Below are 22,405 nucleotides of genomic sequence, written 5' to 3'. Positions count from 1 at the left end.
GTTTTGTATTGCACGATGACAGTACATTGTGACATTTTCTTTTGTCGTTTTAATTAAATCGTGTAATTCTTGTAAGACCTGTAACCACATGGGGGAGCCAGCCTCTAGATCTATAGCTGTACTACTGTACTGTCTGTAACGGCATAATCAATATATATATGATCCATCCTTTCATTACCTGGTACAGTATATTTGCATTAAAATAGTTTATTGCTATTATTGCCACCTGCGCCATCTAATTTGCTCCAAAATAATTAATGCTAATTCTAATGTTTCTTCCGCCAATCGCCATTTTTAATTGTACAATATAAAATAAAATACCAATGTGACTGCTATTTTTTATTTATTTTTCTTGATGTTTGTGTAGATTCTTCATCATCCAGGTTAATGGTACTGTATCTCCAAAGGTTGAATTGAGGCAACTGGATTCTTCTTTGATGTTCTTGTTATTTTTCCCCTTGCGTTCTGGAAACATTCTGAAATAAACAATATGCAAATATTCTATTAGGCTAATGATAATTTTTTTCTCGAATTGGTCACTATTTTTTAACATGTTCAAAAAAAATTAACAAGACCGCTCAGTTCCTTGGACCCCAATATTAGATTTGGCAGAGGCATCTTTTGTTGAAGTACAGTTCAGTAAACTGTACACGGTTCCTCCTGTAAACATCATTAAAGCATAAAATGTATACATGTATTTAAGGCAAGTTGTAAAATGCCTGAAGTCCTCTTGTTTATGTTTAACAAATTTTAAATATTAGAAATCATGCTGTTTCTACTAAGTACTGTCTCAAATGTTCTCCAATTTCGATACTGTAAATGAATAGGATCGTATGCCAAGAAACGTTTCTTAGGAGGAGTAATATGGCGGCCTCACGGCTTCAAAAGTCTATCCAGTAATATATTCAAATTAGTGAATAAAATGCAGTGGTGTTAGTCGTGTTGCTTAACTAAACATAATAAATGCATTCAGAATGTCAGTTGCGACATGTCTTCCAGTCCCAGATGTATATTTTAAAAAGACTAAATATGATAAGCCTGTACTGCTTCAAAGTGCAATATGACAAAGTTGTGGGTTGATAGGATTATGTTTTCCATTAGGGATTAGGATCAAAAAGGGGTTCTGTCTCCTTGAATTTTTTTCCCATAATAATGCAGCTCTTATACTGGCTGTCAAATGTAGCCATGAGAAAAAAATTATTGTACATCGTGTCTGTAACGCTAACATGAGGAGGTTACATGTTGACCTCACGCATTACATCAGATCAGTGAGCACCAAAGAGTTCATTCCACTAACGCAATTTTAACCACAATGCCATATTATTGATTTATTGTAATTAAATTGAAGGCTTTGGAAGGACATTGAGGAGGGTTAATACGAAGCAAACCTTGTCGGTTTTTAATAAGTTAAACATTTTACTGTCTGATTAGACCTTAAAAAAAAAAACAAGTTTACCTGCCAGGGAACTAGCTAGCTAGCTTCAGGGGCTAAAGCCAAACTGTGGCAGGGTGTTTACTTTCTGGACCTGGATTTGCCACCCCTAGTTACAGTATATTGCCTTTGTCATGTCACTGTCATGGGTTGTCTGTGGTTAACTTTTTTTTTTCCACTTGAAACGAGGCACGTGAAACACATTTTTTGTATATCCCAGTGTAAATTCCTCTTGTTGACTGCCAGGGTGTTCTAGTTCCGAACAACCAGTTTGGAAAAATGCAAGAAAGCAAAATGTTATTTTTTTTTATTTTTAAGAATCAAAGGGATGCTTAAAATTGCAGTCTTGGGCTTGTTACTAGGCTACAAAATCATGCGTGCAGATGACGTTCACACTACTGCTGGGGTTGTGAGACATACAGTATGTCCTTATGTGAAGCAAAGAAGAGGAGGTGCAAAACCACAAATAGTCCCAACAGAATCAAAATGTTGCGATGCCGATAGAAACATTTACTGCTGGAATTGTCTACGAGAAATGATTAAGTGGAACACAGTCAAGTATGTTTGTGGCCAAGTGGTAAGTAAAGGATGTCAAATGCAACAGTCACATTTTATTTACATGGCAAATAAAGATGATTATTCTTCTATATTAAAAAAGACAGCAACAATATTATGTGGGGGTGTACACACACAGTACAACACCAATAACCCTGGGTATTATTGTAATGTATTTGTGACCATATTGATGAATGCGCCAAGTAGAAACGACCTAGTTGCATGTAACTGTAAGCATATCAATCCACTCATCGATACTCTTTTAAACATTCACACGGACGCAGCGAAACCAATAAGATGTTGTGAGTCCTCAGCATATCCCATGGGAGAATGCATGTGTTTTGCTTTTTCTTTAGATTTGAGTAATTCTAATTTCTGGTTTAAGATAGCTCATTTTGATCCTGCAGTTCTTCAACACATGTACATTGACATTCCATATATTTCTGCACCAGCACCGACACGACACGTGATCCAACCATAAAGTATCCTGTACGTTGTGCATTTTTCCTCTCAACAGTGGAGACAAGGCACTTTTGGGGGTGTGGCTACCATGTAAAGCGTGGCTCGTGATTGGCTGACCGCGGATACGCACGTGCCCCACTCTATATAAGCCTGGCGCCTCTAAATTCATAGGCGCGAGCTTCATGTGGAGCAAGGACGACAAATACGAGCGGTCGACTGTCTTTTCCACCAGTGTTTTCAAGTAAACGTAGCACCACCACACGGTCTGATATCTTGGCAGAAATGAAACAGCAGGCGCTTTTTTTCGTCTTGCTGCAACTTTTCACAGCTCGACTCTTGCCCGGAGTGAACGGTAAGTAGTTCACTTCACCCCCTCTCCTTTTTTTTGTTTTTATTGCGGGTTGATGACAAGTTTAAACCGCCAACGACGGTCAATTGCTTGCTGACTCGCCAATATACTGTTTCGTGATCTCTTCTTTTGTCTTTCTTCAAGAATGTTGAGACTGAGGCTTGAGTGATGGTTTAATGCTACTTTTGGCTTAAATAACGTCTCTAATTCAACTCTTTGGTGCTGAAATCCAAGCTACGGTCGTGTGAGCGTCCAGTGGGAATGCGAGATTTACGTGACATTTTCCGGGCTCGGAAAAATCCGTTACCGACAAAATCAAAACAATAGTCAAGAGTTTCCTGCTCCCATTTCAGGGAATGGTATTAGAATGTCCACCCAGAGGCAGTGGTCGTGTATCGTGACCCCTTTCAAAATCACATGATGAGCCATTATGTTTGTCCAGCGTTAACGTCATGCCACTGGCGTCTGGCTTTGTTTGCCTTTGAATGCATCAAACACATTTAGACTGATGGAATAAAAAAAAATGGCCTGGTTCTTTTCCTCCTCACACATATTCTAAGCTCGTGTTGAATTCAACTTTTGGACTCATTGAAACTGCAATTGCCATTTCATGTCTGCTTAATAGTCAGCTAGGCTCGACTCCAGTTCACCTGCAACAGGATTGAGCACAAACACAATAGAAGATGGATTTAAAAACAAACAACTTATTATGGTAGTAAATAAATATTCCAATAAATGGAAAAAAAAAATCAGGGATGGGAAACGGAGAGGCTGCCAGTTACCCATCCCTGATTTGAATATTGTATGCAATCAAATACAAAAGAAACATTTCAATAATGAATGTCATCTTTCAGTGTGACATCAGTAGTTTATCTTCTTTTTAGGAAACACATGTTGACCAGTGTGATTGTTTAAATGGTGCAAATTATGCTATGAAAGAATACTGTTCTTGTTTCATCGCAAGTGCCCGAGAGGCTGTTGGTAAATGAAAGTTTTTTTTTTTTTCTTCTTCAGCTTTGAATGTTAAAATGTGTATTAAAACATTGCTTTAAGGTTTTAGAAGGTGAAACCTTGACCCTGGACCAAATTAATAGACTTAAAGCTATTTCCTGTGGGGAAATGGAGCACAGTGTATTGCGCCGGCTCTTGAGAATGCCAATCCAAACATCTGTGTCCCTCACAGCGCATTGAGAGACAACGCGTAGGTGCGGCCCCGCTGCCTGACCTCGGCATTGAGTCACTTTGCAGGCTCCAGCCAACACAGACATGTCAATGAACCTCCCACTCTTAACTAAACGTGCCCAACCGACTCCAGAGAACTTTGTTGTGGTCCCTCCCAGCTGCAAAATGTTTACAGTGCGTGCGTGCGTGAGTCATGAGCGACTGGGGCTGACCTAGCAGGTTATCTAACCGATGAAGTGAGCCAGGTGGAAGCTGGCCTTCTTGTTAGGTCGTCGTTTTCCCTCAGCAAGAAACTCATCAGGCAGTCGAGTGAACTGAGGCAAAATTTGGTCTCATGCCTGGCTCGTTCGTGGTGACCCTTCACTTCTTTTAATTTATGCGCACTAATGCAGATATTCAAAGATAGTTCACGATGGTATTGATACTTTGACTCATTATTGCTGCTTGGGAGTGAGATTACATATCATGAAAAGTTTTATTAAGGTCGTGTGATCCACAAATTAGAGGTTAAAAGGTCAAGTACCTAAAATATGCACCAATCTTATAATTGGTAACAAATTTGGAATCATTGAATTTCCAACAATACCTGTTTAGATTGACCCAGCAGTTCCTGGGAGGCGGCCACGCCCCTTTTTGAAAAAAAAAAAGAAGTCAAAATTCGTCCGCAGCTCAGATTGACCTAAAATTTGAGTTTTAGCGTTGTGCCATCACTGTCAACCAGTACACCAAGTTTCATTAAAATCAAAATCTGCTTGGTTAAAATTTGGCAGGGAATGACCTCTACTCTAAATTGTATGTCCGATTCACTGATTGTGTCTGAATTCACTGAATAAGAGATAATAGATTGAAAGGGGGGAAGATTAACCCCCCCCCCCCTCCAATGCAATCTCCACCAAGATGAGATAGATTGCCCCACCAGCACATTTAAATTTAAAATAGCTTCCTTAATCAATGTTTCATTGGAACATGGACTATCTTCTAATTTAAGCCTCTTGATATCTTCCAAACCCATTTTCCAATCTGCCATGTTGAATATTTTACACTTAATAGCAGAGCAAGAATGATCCTTACTAGGAAAAAAATAAAGTACATTTACAGGAGGGGAAATACTGTCAAAATGTGTCCGAATTGACACAATTGTTGACAGTTGTGGCTCAGTTACATTCAGTGAGTGAGCTTGTTTTGTTGACGATGTGTGACGCTCGCGTGTATTTTTAGCAGCTGGCTCTAATGTTTTTTTTTTTTTTTTTTTAAAGCAATGCAGCAGATGGCTGTGCAGCTCTGGAGCAGCACTTACAGATTACACAAAGCTCACCTGCAGCTGGAGCCCCGCTGAGCCTGCTAATAGACAGGCTGGGGTTACTTGAGGCTCTCTGCTGCTTCCTCACATACGTTGTTCGCTCCCGCTCCCGCCTCCTCAGAGGTGCGACTGCACCCGCCACCAGGACCGCTGGTGTGATCGCGCGGGCCGCGTTCCCACCTTTTTGTAGACGAGTAGCGTTCCCACACTCCCTGCCAGGCGCTTACGCACACATGCAAGTGTGTGCATGACGGAGCAATCTGGGCAAAACATCTACTGTGTGCAAAGTTCGTACCGTACCGGTACTTACTGTCAGCAGAAAATCCAAAGTAAAAGGCCCCCCCCAGTCTTAGAGTTCAAATCGCAAATGTCGGCAACTCCTGTCTGACCTCAGGTGTCCGATTCAAGATCGAGCTTGCTGCATCACTTCTTGGTTCTTTTCAGTCTGGAAGGAAAATTTGGACAAAAATGGCTAATTTTCTATTTTTCTCACCAAATCCTTTAACAAAAAATGAATAATAGTTGTACAATGGTACCTCTGAGTTTGAACATAATTAGTTCCTGCCAAGTGTTCAAAGTCGGAATTGTTCAACCTCCAAAACATTTCCCCCCCATATGAAATAACGTAAATGCAATTAATCAGTTCCCAAGCTCCAAAAACAGAAAATTCCTATTTTAATTTCTATTTGTTTTTTACATTCACACCCTGTACCTTTTTTGTTGTGGTGTGATGGCATCAGTGGAAGATAAATGCAAATGCTAATGCTAATGCTAATGCTAGCTTTAGTTCAGTTTCTTTGGGCCCAAGGCGAAGAAAATTGTTGTGGAAAAATCAAAATGCACTCGCGAGTATGGAGCACGTCTGGGCGGGGCATTCACGATCTAACTGGACTTGAGCAGTGCACATCGTCTCAACTACCGCAACGTGCTTCACTCGGCTACCCGTTTTCAAGGTACGTTCGGCTTAGCTTGCTTTGCTTGGGTGTTCGAACTCCGAAAAAGAGTTTAAACTTCGAGGCATTTTTTACTCCGATTTTTGGGTCGAAGTCCGATTAGTACGAGTTCCGAGACATTCAAACTTCGAGGTTCCACTGTATAAGTAAGTAAATATCAGCATGCTAACCCGGAGTTAGTCTGTATGTAAATTTCTTTATTAATTTGAGTAATTACTCACCGTTTCCTTGTTGAGTTTGAACAGCGAGAGGTGCTTCGTTCATTTTTTTACCTGGTAAAGATGTTCGTGCACCCCCCTCCCCCACCCACAACCCTCCCTAAGATGAGACGGAAGATGCGATTTTCATTCATTGCCTTGATCGGTCAAAGCAAATGTGCAAAGATGTTGCATCGTCCAATCAGCTGGGAGTATTGTACAGCAAGCCCCTCCTTTCCCCGAACGGATCTGCTGAGTGAAGTCCCAAATTGATAATGTGAAGAAAACTCCCTCGATTGAATCACAATTATCAATCTGGCTTGCGAGGTTAATCAAAAACCGTCTTTAAATCTTCAGAGTTCATTCAAATGAAATGCAAATGTAGTCTACTGTATTATAAAATTACTTTTGTACAGATTGTGACATTTCCCTCCAAATCACGTCCCTTTACACGAGCAATCAATCACTTCAAAGAGTTTGGCGTTTTAGTGGAAGATGCTCGGCTCCAAACATGGTTACGGTTAGCTACGGTTTTAAAATGATTAATTATAGTTTTGGGGCAGAAACTTATGTTGACTCATTTTAGTGGTCAGCAAAACAGAGTTGGCCAAATCACCTCCCCCAGCCATAGTCCTTTACTGCTTATCTTCCCTCGCGCAGTCATTGTTTTATGGTGGTGGCAGTTTGAACGTTTCACTTTCACTCCCTGAAGAGTGAACACGGTGACGACATAAGACCAACTCTGGATAATCATTCCATTTTCACTCCCTTTAGTCTCGACGTCCCTGTCCTTGTGGTCTTCTTCCTCGGCATCACATGACTGCCCATTTCGGTCCTCATTCCTTCAGGATTAAGTTTTGCGAAATCACGTCAGACCCGCTGTGTCGGGCCGAGGCGTAGACCATGACTCACTGTGAGCGAGGACGGCACATTGCCCTGTGGGAAAGAATTGTTCTGCCAAGCACAGCCTCTCATGGCTTCGAATCAACCCGGGAACTTGGTGAGGTTGTTCCAACCACAATATGTAATGCTCCAGGCCTAGCTGATTACATTTCTATATATATATATATATATATATATATATATTTTTTTAATTTTATACTTTTTTTTGGAGTCTTATTCGAAACTCAATAGCACTTGAAATTATTTTATTTCTAAGTGAAAATCTAAACATGTCTACAAAACAAGCTTGCTGTGCTAAAGTCCACCGGAAACCCAAAGAGAATGACACAATGTTTGCAAAGCAGATCAAACGGTTGAAAACAGGAAGTCATTACAGTCGATGATGTGTTCTTGTAGATACTGAAGCCGCGGGAGCAGATTTATTTAAAAAGGATTATCTTAATAGCATTTTTTGCTCGAGTCATTTTAACGTTTTGGAAAACGTGACATTTAACAAAAACGTAGAGCCCACTTGCCGATTCAACATTTGTGGATGATTATTATGAACTGGTTGACTGAGAATCTACACGGATGTCAGGTGGGGGAGATTTTTAGCAAGCATATTGGTAGTTTTTATTGAAATTGTGACAGTTTAAAATTATTAAAATTAGGCTAATGGAATGAAAAGCTTTACTTGGGGTTTGTTTTAGGGATGGCAATTTAACTGCATTTCATTGATTAACTATGCGGAAAATTCTCAATTGTTTTTTAAATCATTTTTTATATATTACTCTTAAAGACTCATTCAAACCCAAAAATGTGTAAATATGTTTAATACTTTGTACTTTACTCTCAAAAACGTATTAATACATTTTTGTTTTTATGCAACAGCATACAGAAAGCTTTGATGCAGCTTCTAACATGAAGAGGTGGCTTAAAGCAATGGTAGTTATTACAAAAACGGCCAGCAGGTGGCAGCAGAGTATAAGAGATCAGCCAAGGGTCATGTTGCAACAAGCTTTTTTTGCCAGTGTTTTCAACAGGAATATGAATAATGATAAAACCTGGCTATATTCTAATGCTAATTGCTGCAAAATGGAAAGGGGATACAAATATACTTCTTTTTTTGTTTTCCCCTGATGAAAGAAGGGACTCTAATCTTTCTTTTGGTTGGTTCTTTTTATAGCAATAGAACACAACATTCTGTGGGAAAACAGCCGGGAGCGAAAGGGGTTTGCTTCAGTGAAGATGTCTGGGAGTGAATTGAGTTAATGGCATGTTCTGAACTTGTTTTTTGAAGCCAGAGTTCATATTGAGCTGAGTAATTGCGTTTCCAAAAGTGCCTTCCTTCCTGCTCGTTTTCAGTTAAAATGTCCGTCAGAGCAGTTCGAAGCAATAATGTTGGGAGAAGTCCTCAAAGAGGAGGCAAACCACAACAGCACTTTAGCTTTGTCTTCCGCCTCATGAACACGGCACCGAAACCTTTGTGCTCAAGGCCAAGATTAGGAAAAGTATTTCTCCTCCTATCTGCTCCATTTTGTTTACTTTGACACGCTTATCACAGCGCCGCTGGCACCATAACTGGGATTTTCCGGGAGGCTTCGGCGGTTTGACCGCCGTCTCATGGCCGACCGCCTTGACTGATGCGTCACAAATCTCCATACCGCCCTTATTACTTATTTGCAGTCGGATTTCAGTCTGCCCAAGTCTCCTCGCAGATATCAAAACGGCTTTAAGGTTACGGCTCCAATAAACACCAAATCCCAAATTGAAATCACAGTTCATTCCCTTAAGTGGCCTCGTCTGGCTCTCATGTGCCTAAATGGATTACAATTAAATCTACCCATGTTGTTGGCTGCGCCTTATTTTACGCGCGTAGATTAAAATAGTGGGCCGCACTTAGCTCTTCTAATTACAGCCTATGTAATTAGATTATTTCACGATGCAGTTTGGAAAGGAGTATACGACTCAGACAAAGTGACAACGTTTCCAAAATTGGCCTGAGAAATGACATGTCTATGAAACTTTATTTTGGGTTTCTAAAAAATAAACGTGTACTCCTTTCAAGTCTGTTTTCATGGAGGTGAGGCGGCGAGAAAGCACATTTTTAGCATGTTTCGGTGGCACGGAAGCGCAAAACCATCAATTTTACACTTGCGGTCCAACCTCATTTACAATTATGTGAATTGTAATTGTTAACTTGGTCTTTCCTGCCTTCGTGTTTGCATATTTCTCTCATACTCTATATATAGACTGGAACCAACTAAATTGGAATGCTGTGTATAATAATTTGGAGTTCAACTAAAAGTTGTCTGGAAAGAAATTAAATGAACGCGAAATATATATATTTTTTTCAATGCCAAAAGTAATAGTAAAGTTAACAAAACTGGAAATAGTTGCAGCATATCTGGCCGCATATATATTTGTAATATTCATTTTGCACACACATTTAAGCAGATGTTAATGTAAATAATAATAATGTATATTTATACTTCTTGTGTCTGTCAGACACACTTTTATTTTAGCGTCATTTAATTATTCATTCATTGTCCATTTGCTCTTGAACAAGTTGCCATATTCAGTTGTTTTATTCATTTGTTTTTGGGATTGTTGATCTGTTTTTATTTATTTTTATTAATTAATTTAATTTAAAAATACTGACAGTTTACAGTCTACTTAACATTACCTGTACATTTTTATGATTCTGACCCTGGAGCAAATTTTATTAAAGTTTGCTCACTGGGGAAAAACGTTTTTTTTTCTTCTCCCCCCAAAACTCTGACAACCTTTCAGATTGGATTATGTTCACAAATTGGTTGGTCCCTCAGTACACAACTTCCACCTCTGTCTCCAGCTTTTAAACTCATTTTGAAAGCTGCTAGATTCCCCATCACTGCCAAGTTTCCATTACTCGCATGCTGCCTGTTTGACTACCAGAGTGGAGAGCTGCCCGATTGTCACGTTCGTGCGGCATGGACGCTTCCAGTCTTTGTATTCTGTTTACACTGTGGTTGACTCAGCTGTTCAGGCCATCGCGTTCAAATTGCAGCACTTTACTTTCTCTGCTCTGTAGCACATGTATCAAAGAATAAAGGGGAAATGTAAGTTAACTAAGAACTTAACACTAAGTTAAAAAAAAAAAAAGGTGTGAAAGCCAACATCAATCCTGTGGAAATGCTAACTTAACCTCCTTGTGAACCATTGACTTCTTCCTCTCTTGAGTCAGTCAGTAAAATAAACAAGGCCGTAACTAATTGCGCCATCTGCTGGTTGGTGCTATTTAGTAGTTATCTACACTTTTGTTTTTGCTTCCATTTTCTCATGATTACTACAAAAAGCGTTTTCCTCTTAAAATTGTTCACAAATCTGTTAAAATCTCTGTGTGAGCGTATCATCTTTGCCAAAACGATCCATCTAATTTACAGGTGCGGCATATGAAAGTGCTGGTTGAAAAGCATGATTATTGCACAGGTGTGCCTGAGCGGAACAGCGACCTGTGGAGAAAAACTGAACGGATTTTGATCTGCTTCTCTTTCTATGCAGGTGATCTGTGTAAGGTGAATGTTTGCTCTAATGGAGGAACATGCGTGACAAGACAAGGAGCTCCGTTCATTTGCATCTGCCCTGACGGCTTCACTGGAGAAACATGCATCGAGACTGAGAAAGGTGAAATTTATTCATATAAAATGTTCCTAATATTTTGATTCCCTCGTTTTTTGCTACATGTTCATTATTTGTAGTCTTTATCGAGAGAATTTTTGATACAGCCTCTTGTCTTATGAATGAGTTACAAAATTCTGTGAAACATGCCATGGTAAGTAATTTTGGGAATTAATTTGTGTAAATCCATGAATTTACCAAACTGAAGGTTGGCTCAAAATAGAGCCTTAATTAAAATTGGGATTTTTGTTTTTTTAAATGAAAGAATAGATTGCTCAATTAAAAATTAATTTAATTTTAAATTTATTTAAAAGTCATGCTCTTTAATTGTTGTTGAACTCGCCTCATCTTCTCTTTTACAAGGTCCTTGTAAGCCCAACCCGTGCAAGAACGACGGCATATGCGCAGCGACGGGCCACTCGCGCCGCGGCGACGTCTTCAGCGAGTACGTCTGCAAGTGTCAGCCAGGATTTGAGGGTGTCCACTGTCAAAACAGTGAGTGCGCATGCCACGCTAATTTATTTATTTATTTATTTATTTAACCTCGTAACAGTTGTAAATCCCGCTGCGGAGGCGCCAAATGGATGAAATGTGACATCGGCTGTCATTACCGAATCGGATGCAAATCATTTGAAAACAGGCCCACCTGTTAAGTGACAAGCTGACATGAGCGTCGGCGCCAGCCTTATGTGAGCTTCACTCGGGGACGACATGGTGCTAGGCTTTTCGGAATGTCTCGTGGACACACGCACAGCCAGATGGCCGCTGTTTGCTTGCTTGACTCTCTGCAAAATGACAATGAAGGAACACGTGGGGCCAAATGGGACTTGTTACGTTTGATCATGTTTTGCCTTTTTATCCTTTTAGGTGTCTATGGGGCGGATTTAAGCTCAAGAACAGGTAACCGTAGTAGGGAAATTCGTAAAGTGCGTGTGTGTGTGTGTTGCTTTACCTCACCAAGTCTTCAGTATCTAGATCAATGATCTGCTTGCACACACGGGCATGCTGCATCTCTCCTTGTTTCCAGTAGAGGAGAAGCCTCCTTAACACTGAAACGCCACAAAATCTCCACTTCAGAAGTTTTTGCCTTTTTTAGGCAGCCAATTTATATTTTTTAAATTGTACTACGGCAATGAAAGGGCTACCGCGGCGGCGGTAGTAACTCCCAACACCACAGGGGCTGTTGTATGGTATGGAGGACCAAAACTGCCAAAATTCAAAATAAATAAATGACTAAAAGTAAAAACAAAAACAGATGTTAAAAAATATAACTTAAAAATGTAATCCCAAAAATTTAATATAAATAAAAATAGCAATATACAATAAAAGTGAAAAAAATAACGAGATTAAAAAAATAATAATAAACATAAAAATGTAATTTTTATGTATTGATTGATATTTTATTTATTTTTGTATTTACTTTGTCATTTATTTATTTTTTTCAATCTCTGTTTTTATTTTTGTATTTATTATTACTTTTATTTATTTATGGATATATCTATTTTATTTTAACTTTTAGTAATTTATTTATTTAGTCATTTATTTATTTTTAATTTTGGCAGTTTTGCTTCTCCATAGTATGGTACCTTGTTAAGGTCAGTTGATACCAGGGGGGTGGGGGGGCAGTAACAGCTCCACATTGTGTTGTGACTGTTTAAGTGCCATCTAATTTGTTGGTGTGTGGGCTGATGGCCGCCACCTCCTGCGTTGTGTTTTTACACGTTGATAACTCGCAGCATCTTGTTTGATTAACACAAACGCAACCATAGAAACAATCCTGATTAGATGTGATTAAGGTCATTTCATTATATTGCTAAATTGGGGGCATCAGAAATGGCAAGAAAAGAAGGAAAAACAGACATATCTTTTAATATAACTAATAGAAGAAGAAAAAAATCCAAGAAGAAGAAAAAAATCCAAAGAGTGCTATAAATATCTGGATGACTTGGATTCCTAGCCAACAGGAAGTAGCGCTGGATGCTTAGCGCTTAGCGCGTCAGCGGCTCTTCTGTTGCCGGGCGGAAGAAATTGAATGTGGAGGCGGAACGGCAAATTAAGTCTGCCCTCTCGACAATGTCAGACTCGCGTTCATGGCAGCATGTCTGTTGTCGCTGGCAAATGTGAAAAGCCTTTATGGCAATCACCACTAATGCGTGTTTGGGGTGTGTGTGTGGGGGGGGGGGGGGGGGTTGCTGCACAAGTATGGAGGTTCAAAAGCGTTTTGTTTTTTTTGTAAAGGAAAGACACAATTGTGCGTCTCAGTACAACATGTCATACTGGGCATTTGAAGTTCGAGTATGTCTTGACAGTTCATCCATCCATCCATCTTATTTGCATGTCTCCATTTTGTCTCCCAAGTGGTTGTTAAACTATTTTTGAAGGCACAACTGTATGGACTTGACGAACGGTCCAAACACTTCACATCTGGAAGCCTTTAAGATTTAATTCAATAACCGTGGTTTGGTTTGATCTTTTCCCCATATATTGCCTCGAGCCCCCCCCCCCCCCCCCCCCCCCCCCCCCCGGTTGCTTTACCATAGCAACAGTGGGCATTTTGATTGGAGCCGTATAATTTTTTTCTATTCTCTTGTTAGTGGGAGGAAGAAGCGGGGCAGTGGGTGCTTCTATATGGTTGTTAGAGCTGCAACTGTGCAGTATGGAAAAGCAGAACGTTCTCATTAAATGGGGGCACAGTGGGCAGGTTAAAATCCCACATTTGTTTCATGAATGCTGATGATGTTACTGTTTTTATAGTGCATCGCAAGTGACCAAACGCAGAAAAAAAAGTGAGCCATGACTTCTGTGGGCTTGAGACTAGTGAGGAACATAAAATGTACTATTGCAAATAAATGTTTTGACTTTATGCCCGCTTTAAAAATACGGAGTCTGTATGTCCCTCTTAAATTCAATTGACATGGCTTAAAAAATAAAAATAAAAAGAGGACTGCATCTGATTTGTAATCAGTCCAATGTGGACCAATAGAAAGTAGCTTAGCATATATTTTTCTTTTTTTGGGGGATGATGCCACCACAGTTGTTTGTGTGGGCCAAATGCAACGTTATGCATGGAAAAAAGTGTGGTCATCTCAAGTTTGAGGTTGTTGACATGCATGTTTTCAAGCCCCCTCAGCCACACTGGAGCCTGAGAAATGTGACATTCTGATGAATGCACGCGAGTTTTTCCTGCATTGGCGCCATCCAGTGGTGTAAATAGGAGGTGCAGACATGCGTTCATCTGGCATGATTACCCTGTTTGACTCATCCTCAATGAAAATACAATACAGTGCAGTGTCTGCAGGTTTGTTTTCTCCACAGGGCGTGTGCTGGATATGAATCACAAAACCACACAAGAGTGCATTGACACATTTCCCCCCCCACTTAGAATCTGCATACAGTCGTGTTTTTGCATCCTCTCTCTCATATTATTAATATAAAAGGCACCCCTGCTTATTCCTTTCTACTACAGTTGCAGTATAATCAGCATGGCATCTACTAACCTCTCATCTGACAACAGCGTGAAATGGTGTATGTCCTGATGCCGATGTGATACGTCTTCCTCCCGCAGACGTGAACGACTGCGCCGGACAGCCGTGCCAGAACGGAGGCAGCTGCAGGGACCTGGAAGGGGATTTCAAATGCCACTGCCCGTCACCCTACGTGGGCAAACACTGTCAGCTGCGTAAGTGTGCGCGGTTCCGAGGGGATGCGACAACCCACTTCCTGGGATTTGTAGATAAAAGCGCTGTGCAAGTGCACGCTATTTAAGAAGAAACGCAAACTTGGCTTTCCATGTAGGCTGCTTGGGAATAGTCAAAAGACACTTTTTTTTTTCCAGCAATGCCATGTAGAGTAGTAGACAAATGCATGTTAGACTAGAATAATATAAAATATGATATATTAATATAGTAATACTTTTATTTATTATATATACAATATATTAATGTAATATAAATGAATACAATGTGAAAATAGACAAATGCTCGGTGGTTTGTCATATTTATTTTAAACTTCAATTTTCGTATTTTCTTGTATTTTAATATATGTTTTTAAAAAAAATTAAATATGTTTTTAATTTTTTTAAATATTTTTTTAATTTTAAACTTTTTTTTAGTTTGCCTTTAACGCCTCTTTACACTTGCATGACAGTCAAGAGTGTTAAACATTTTAAGATGGTGATAGTTTGAGGCTGCAACAGATTAATTCACATTACGTTACTTCCTATGCGTAAAATGAAATTTACGCCTTGGATAGAGTAATCCACAATATATTTTATAATAATAAAAAAATTATACCACAGCTGTTGAGCTTTTCACCAAAAATCTCATCTACTGCCTGTAATGACAAGTGACGGGGCTTTTCTCATCCTGCACCACAGGCTGCATCTCTCTGCTCGGCATGGAGGGCGGAGGCGTGGCCGAGTCCCAGATCTCCGCCTCGTCCGTCCGCTACACTTTCCTGGGCTTGCAGCGCTGGGGCCCCGAGCTGGCGCGCCTCAATATGAAAGGCCTAGTGAACGCCTGGAGCCCCGCCCCCCACGACAGGAACCCGTGGCTGGAGGTCAGACTGAGATAAAATACTCATTTTGCTGGCGGTTTATCTCCTGAGAATACATTAAAAAAATAAATATTGGTGCATCAACATTTTTTGGGAATATAATGGCGAACTTTTAAGTGTAACCCATATTTACCACGCAGTAAAAATATTTATTGATTTTATTTGGTATAATTTTAAAAATTTATATCTTACAGCTAAGTAAACATTTCTCCTCAACAGTCTTCTAAACCATAAGATCCAAATCTCAAAGATAAAACTACGCTTTTTCAGGTGAATTTTCAGAGCAAGATGCGCCTCACCGGCATCGTGACGCAGGGCGCCAGTCGCGTTGGAAGCGCAGAATACGTCAAGGCCTTTAAAGTGGCCTCCAGCCTGGACGGCAAGACGTACACCGTGTACAGGACTGAGGACCAGAGGAAGGACCAAGTAAGCGAACGCAACACATCGCTAGAGCCACGTGGCGCTTTGCTTAGCATTGTGATTATTAGGGATGGGCGAGTACGGATGCCAGGTATCCCTCTTGTGGCCATAATTTGGTCAGGGACTAGGGGGGAACGAAAATTTTGTTTCCTTAAAAGGTAACACTTGTTCATTACTTGGGCAGTGCCATTTCGGCGTGCGTTACTGAGAATAAATAAGTACTCCTGTTGTGAGTAATATCGCCTATATTTGTGGTTCAATGTGTGTTTATATATGTTTATAGCTCACGTAACTTTGCCGTGTTTAATTGCCACATTTACGTTTGCCGTGCACTTAATTGCCTCGTTCGTTCATCGAGCTGCGGTGCTAAAAATAGAACGGTGCCATGCTAATTATATCTCTTGTACATACTACATTATATTCGTTTTTTTTGTTTTGTTTGTTTTTTTCCTTTTCTAAGACTAAGACTACATTATATTCGTAATGAACGGGGGAATACAGGAAGCGGAAATACAGAGCAGCCTTCCAAATTAAAAGCATGGATATCAAAACGAGATATAATTAAACATCACACACTAAACGGCTTGAGGAATTCTTAACATGGAATATATGACTAAATTACTTACTGGGTTATTGTTGTTTCATCTTATTTGATTTTGGAAAATTCATTTTATTGTGTACTCTATGTAAAATGACTCTTATGAGTAAATTGAAACGATATAATTGCCATTAATTTCATTCAATTTTAAGGAAATTTGCTGTAGTTGGGATATACATGTCATTATTATTTTTTTTTTAAATCTGTTATTGTTTTTGGGGAAATTTTATGTATCGAACATCCCTAGTGATTAAATTTGGAATTGTATTTATAATTACAATTTCCATAATAGGTCTCCTTTTTAACATAAGCACCAGTGGGCACATTTGTACAATTGTTTCTTTTCGCAGATATTCCCTGCAAACGTCGACAATGACGGCACAAAAACCAACGTGTTTGACCCGCCAATCATTGCTCAGTACATTCGCATCATCCCGGCGGTTTGTCGTAAGGCCTGCACACTGCGCATGGAGCTGGTGGGCTGTGAGCTTAACGGTAAACACGCACACGCACATGCACACACACACACACACACACAGTCAGCTGATGTATGCGAGCTTTCCAACCTCCTCGTGGGATCTTTATTTTCCTTCATTCAACTGATAACTGAGTAGGCCAAAAGGTGACCTCACTTTGCAATCAGGAGTTCCATGACTGCCTTTACAGCATGAATCAAAACCTCATGATCATAACTTGCAACATAAATAATGCAAGTGATGATGGTTTACAGATTTCTATCTGAATATGCCGCATCCTGCATTCTTCAAGTGTTTTTTTTTTTATTTTATTTTTTTCCCATCTATCCACTGTATGCGTGGATCTCATCATGTCCCAGCTGGACAGTTTCAAGTTCAACTTGCACGCCTGTGCCTGTTCTATACTTCCGACGCTCGCTGTATGACTTGTGCATGGCAGCTTAATTTTTGCTGGTGGAAAAAGGGAAAGCATCATTCCAGTTGGGCAACTAAACCTTTTATGGTGTTAATACAAAAAAATCAGGTGTTCTCACAAAAACAAGTGCATACCAACAACACTAAGGCTATTCAAATATTATTATTTTTTTACTTTAAAATCAACACAGAATGAATGCAATGCATTTAACATCTTACCTACCACTAGAGGGAGCCGCCCTACTACACTTTCACACTTGTTCTCATTAGTGTCGGATAGATTGCAGCTGACCTCCATCCTCGACTGGTCGCCACCCAATTGTAGAACTCATAATAAACAAACAGCCATTCGTATATCAGCCCAGTCACATATACTGTAGTTGTGAAAGCACTGATGCAGCAGGAAAGCGTAACACTAAGCGTCCAGTCGGTTTTAAGTGATCCTACTTGCCTTATTGGCATTGTATTTGGCTGTTATCAATCACTAAATTACTGTTTTTCTACATCAATCATTCCCAACCACTATGTCATTTCTGCAAATTAAGTGCGAGAAACATTATTTACTCCAAATAATGTCTTTGTCTGTCTATGCCAGTGGTTCTCAACCTTTTTTCAGTGACGTAACCCCCCCCCCCTGTTTTTTTCTTCTTCCCCCAAGTACCCCCTAACCAGCGCAAACTATTTCTGATTGGAAAAACAAAACAAAAAGACTTAAAACTGAGTACTTGTGCCATCATTGTCTGAAAATTATTATTATTATTATTATTTTTACTTTGGAACGCTTTGTATTTATGTGATCTCTTGAACTATTTAGAAATAAATTTATATAACGAAAAAAGAACTAATTTAATTTTGTGCACATAAAAATGATCAACATTGAGTGTCTTCCTTTGGACTAATAGTAAAGCTCTCCAAAAGAAATAGTGTTAACTGAATTTTAAATAAAGTTTTCAAGTAACTGACAGGTGATTCTAGGTGGCATATGACAAGTTGGATTGAACCATTCTGGTATGGGGGAGATACTGGGTTTTTGCGACACTGAGATTGAATATAAAATTAATGATATGAAATGTGATTTTTTTCTGAAATTTTTACATATACTTTTGAAATCTCTTTTAATATCTCCCGTAGGGGTACACGTATTTTGGGAACCACTGATCTATGCCATGAAGTGTAACTCATTACACTTCCAGTGGATGGCAGAAGGTGCTTAATTTACTTGCGTATGTAGTATTTGTTAAACTGTCTATATGTCAAGTAAAAAATATTGTCTGTAAAGGTTGGGATAAATTGTACTAGATGAGAACGAGGCCTTCTCCAAGCTTGCTCGTAGCGACTTGATGACCCAAAAGTGTACATCCGTGACCTGATTGCACGCTGCAGGCTTCACATCTGCTCTTCTCATTCTCTGCATCGTCATGTTTGCTGCTGCTTGACATCACCCGCTGGCCTGCGCCGCTTCCCCCGTCTATTATCCTGTTTTGTTTTGCCTCCCTCTCCTCTCCTCTCCTCTCTTTCTGTCATTCCACTCTCCATCTGGGCCTCAATTTCAGTGTACTCAAACACTTCAGGTTGCTCAGAGCCCATGGGCATGAAGTCCCGGCTGGTGTCGGACCAGCAGATCACGGCTTCCAGCTCTTTCCGCACGTGGGGCATCGAGGCCTTCACCTGGTATCCGCACTACGCCCGGCTGGACAAACAGGGCAAGACCAACGCCTGGACCGCCGCCACCAACAACAAATCGGAGTGGCTGCAGGTAGGAGGAGCGGCTTCATACTGAAAATTGCTCTTTTCAGTGGTGGGAAGAAAAATAAGTACAAAATATATTTTTTAAAGGGGAAGTCATTGTTAAACATCATGATGGATTAAAAACAACTGGATTTTGCTGCTCAACTCACATTCCACTTGCGCTATATTAACCATAATACCGTATTTAGGCTAGTGGGGCTGCATATAGAACCTATTATTGTCAAAAAATAAATTACAAAAATTGGGGTCGACTTCCCCTTTAAGCCTACTTAAAGTTAAGAAGAGCTTGTAAGTACTTTTGCCACCGCTTTTTAAAGGGAAATCTTGTGTATGCTCAGGTGGATCTACAATCACCCAAAAAGCTCACCGGCATCATCACGCAGGGAGCCAAAGACTTCGGCAGCATCCAGTTTGTCTCCGCCTTCAAAGTGGCTCACAGTGATGACGGACAGTTCTGGAGAATCGTGAAGGACGAGACCGCAAATAATGACAAGGTTAGTCCAAAGTCACCAAGTAATCGAACTCATTCACTCTATTAACTCATTCACTCCCAGCTATTTTCACTGACGTAACCCCCTTCACTCCCGGCTGTTTTACTGGATTTTGACAAATTTTGCAAGGCCTACAGAATATTGTGCTCTATTGCTATAAAAAACAGGAAACCTACCAAAAGAAAGATTAAAGTCTCTTCTTTCATTAGGAAAAAAAGTATATTTCTATCTGTTTTCTAGAATATAGCTATTCACAAATCTATTTAAAATTGTGAGTAATTGAGGGGTTTTTTCAACATGGTCCTGGTTCATTTCTATGCTCTGCTAACTACCATTTCTTCAACGTTCTTTGCAGTTGAGAGGCTGCATCAAAGCCTTCTGTATGCTTTTATATAAATATGTTTTGGGGACACGTAAAACATATGAAATAGAACATATTTATACTTTTTTGTGAGCAAATTAGTTAATTGCATCAACACAAAGTTGACAAATTACATCTTTGGAGGCAGAACAATTAAATGATCTTCCACTAGATGGCAGTGCACAATTGACCTGTGTAACCACATTGCCAAGCTTTTTTGAGTACATTTGTGAATATCAAGTGTCTAAGCATTAGAAAAAGTACCATACAAATTGTAACCAGATTTTTTTTTTTAACCCTATAAAGCCAAAGTGTCATATTAATATCGCCGCTTACCCCGGCGCCATGGGACGTACTCGCTGCGCCTTCCGGCGCGTGTCGCAGGCGGCGTAAGGCGTGGGTTGGGGTCGCGCGGGGGGCGCCTGGCGTAAATACAATGCATTTTGAGCCCTCTATTTCATGAGCATCATATATATATATTTTTTACCTTTTTAAAACTCTGACCGCATTGCACAGGTAATCCATTAGAGGGCAGTAATCACCCAGCTAATGGCTTTTCCAGCGACCTTGCAAGATCGCCCCAATTGAGAAAGGAGAAATACTTAATAATGGTGTGAAATTTCTTTCAGATTTTTGGAAATGCTAATGTTTGTTTATTATCATATTTTGACAGTTATAAATGTACGCATTTAAAGCATTGTGACTGGATGTATCAAATATGACACAAATCAAAAGTAATATATGGAAGTTGATTCTCCCCCCCCCCCCCCAATTTTTTTTATTTGTTTGTTCAAAAGGAATAATAAATACTCTGTTTACAAAGAATCACAATATTCTCTCATATATTTCATGGTTCAAGCTTTTTATGTGCCTTTTCCCATTATGGACACTTGGCTTGCGCATTTTTCAAATTTTTGTTTTATCTCTCAACTCTTTCAGATCTTCCCCGGCAACAGCGACAACAACGTCCACAAAAAGAACCTGTTTGAGCCGCCATTTTTCGCTCGCTTCGTGCGCATCTTGCCGTGGGAGTGGCACGAGAGCATCACCCTGCGTATGGAGCTCCTGGGCTGCGACGAGTAGCGACGATCCGGAACCCACTGACCCTTCCTCCTTTTCTCTACCTCCACTAACAATCTTGATGTCGTCCCCCACCTTCCTCCCCCCTCCCCTCACCCCCCCCCCCCCCCCCCCCCCCCATGCTGTGCCTGCACTGCCTTGTTCTTTGCTCTAGAGGGCAGCAAACACCGCCATTGGTTAGAGTGAGTGAAAGACTGGAGGGTCCTCATGGCTGGTGTCCGCTCGCTCTGATGTTTAACCACTTCAGCCTCCGTCGAGGGTCCCACTGCATAGTTGGTGCTGCATGCAGAACCCCCCCCCAAGACCCTTGCAAGCCGGTGATGTATATAAACTCTCCACTCGTCGTCCTAACTGGCTTCCTTCGCAACCGTCTCGTTTTTGAGTTTGCAGATTATTGCTGCGGTTTATCAAGCTGCAGACGCACTGAATCACAAAAGCACCCAAGTCGGTGGCCAAACCGAGCAGAACAAAACAAAATAATTGCTTTGTAGTCACATGTTTAAAAGCAAAATGCTTAGTTTGGTGGCGCTGCTACATTATCGCCACATACAATCATTGAATTTGGCCAGGTTGCTGTTCTCCTTTCGTGTTATTTAATTTAATTTTTTTTTTTTACTATCCCACGTTGACGGAAGATCAGAACGTCGTATGCTAGCAAACCTGCATCACTTGCTACTGAAACATTTCATTGTTGTGGTCACCACATTCACTTTAATGGCACTTTTGATATTTGTGTTTGCATATATGGGAAAACTTAAAAAGGAATACTTAAAAAAAAAAAAAAATAATAAAAAATTTAAAAAAATGTTTGTGGATAAGAACAATGCGGAGGTAAACAAAGAAATCAATAGACTCAAATCAACACCCCCCCCCCCCCCCCCATCTCCGCTATACATGTGAAACATCTTCTCCGCCCCCATAAATTATGAATTATGGGCTCGTGCAATATTATGCTATTGTGCCGCACTGGTTTCGATAACGATGCGTATATTAATGCGATGGCGTGAAAAATGCATGAGGGGGAAGGTCGCCAAACACTGAACAACGTGGCAGACTAATGATGCTTCCATTTGACACTTTCATGTAAATATCGTGTTTCCCTTCTTCTGGTTTTCTATTGATTTGAAATATGATGTCGATGTCTTTTTATGGTGTTTGGTGTGCTTTCCTGCTATACTGGACTGGATCCATTGGATGCCAGTAAAGTGTTTCTGAGACGCATCCCATGTTTGGCCTTTGTATCGTTATAACAAACAACAATAAATGTTGAAATGTACTCCATCCACTTGT

The 22,405-nt window shown here is 40.1% G+C and overlaps 1 protein-coding gene and 1 long non-coding RNA gene across 5 annotated transcripts; one reads left to right on the top strand and one right to left on the bottom strand.

Moving 5' to 3' along the window:
* Positions 1–331: 331 nt before the first annotated feature.
* LOC147175013 (uncharacterized) lies at positions 332–5,559 on the bottom strand. The gene is made up of 3 exons (XR_015094545.1): positions 5,296–5,559; positions 4,567–4,609; positions 332–476 (listed from the first exon to the last, which is right to left on the bottom strand). It is a non-coding gene; the product is annotated as an uncharacterized LOC147175013 (long non-coding RNA).
* mfge8b (milk fat globule EGF and factor V/VIII domain containing b) lies at positions 2,607–22,396 on the top strand. Of its 4 annotated transcripts, none has more exons than XM_086072968.1 (11): positions 2,607–2,801; positions 10,856–10,978; positions 11,336–11,467; positions 11,840–11,872; positions 14,538–14,651; positions 15,348–15,529; positions 15,797–15,952; positions 16,895–17,039; positions 18,988–19,190; positions 19,522–19,677; positions 20,975–22,396. In XM_086072968.1, the coding sequence occupies exons 1-11, from the start codon at positions 2,732–2,734 to the stop codon at positions 21,116–21,118; spliced, it is 1,458 nt and encodes a 485-aa protein (XP_085929094.1). In that variant the 5' UTR covers positions 2,607–2,731; the 3' UTR covers positions 21,119–22,396. The 4 variants fall into 4 exon arrangements, with proteins under 4 accessions (XP_085929094.1, XP_085929096.1, XP_085929095.1 ...); XM_086072969.1 differs by having other exon boundaries at positions 2,608–2,801; positions 19,006–19,190; XM_086072970.1 differs by lacking the exon at positions 11,840–11,872.
* Positions 22,397–22,405: the final 9 nt, after the last annotated feature.

This window comes from Leptonotus elevatus, chromosome 4 (genome assembly GCF_054856555.1).
Source record: "Leptonotus elevatus isolate MCC_2025b chromosome 4, RoL_Lele_1.0, whole genome shotgun sequence".
Classification (NCBI taxonomy): Eukaryota; Metazoa; Chordata; class Actinopteri; order Syngnathiformes; family Syngnathidae; genus Leptonotus; species Leptonotus elevatus.
This window is presented reverse-complemented; position numbering and strand designations above follow the sequence as displayed.

Coding starts and splice junctions, on each gene's coding strand:
- mfge8b (XM_086072968.1), top strand. CDS start 2,732: ATGAAACAGCAGGCGCTTTTTTTCGTCTTGCTGCAACTTTTCACAGCT. Junction 11,873..14,537: donor GGATTTAAGCTCAAGAACAG/GTAACCGTAGTA, acceptor TTCCTCCCGCAG/ACGTGAACGACTGCGCCGGA. Junction 14,652..15,347: donor GGGCAAACACTGTCAGCTGC/GTAAGTGTGCGC, acceptor CCTGCACCACAG/GCTGCATCTCTCTGCTCGGC.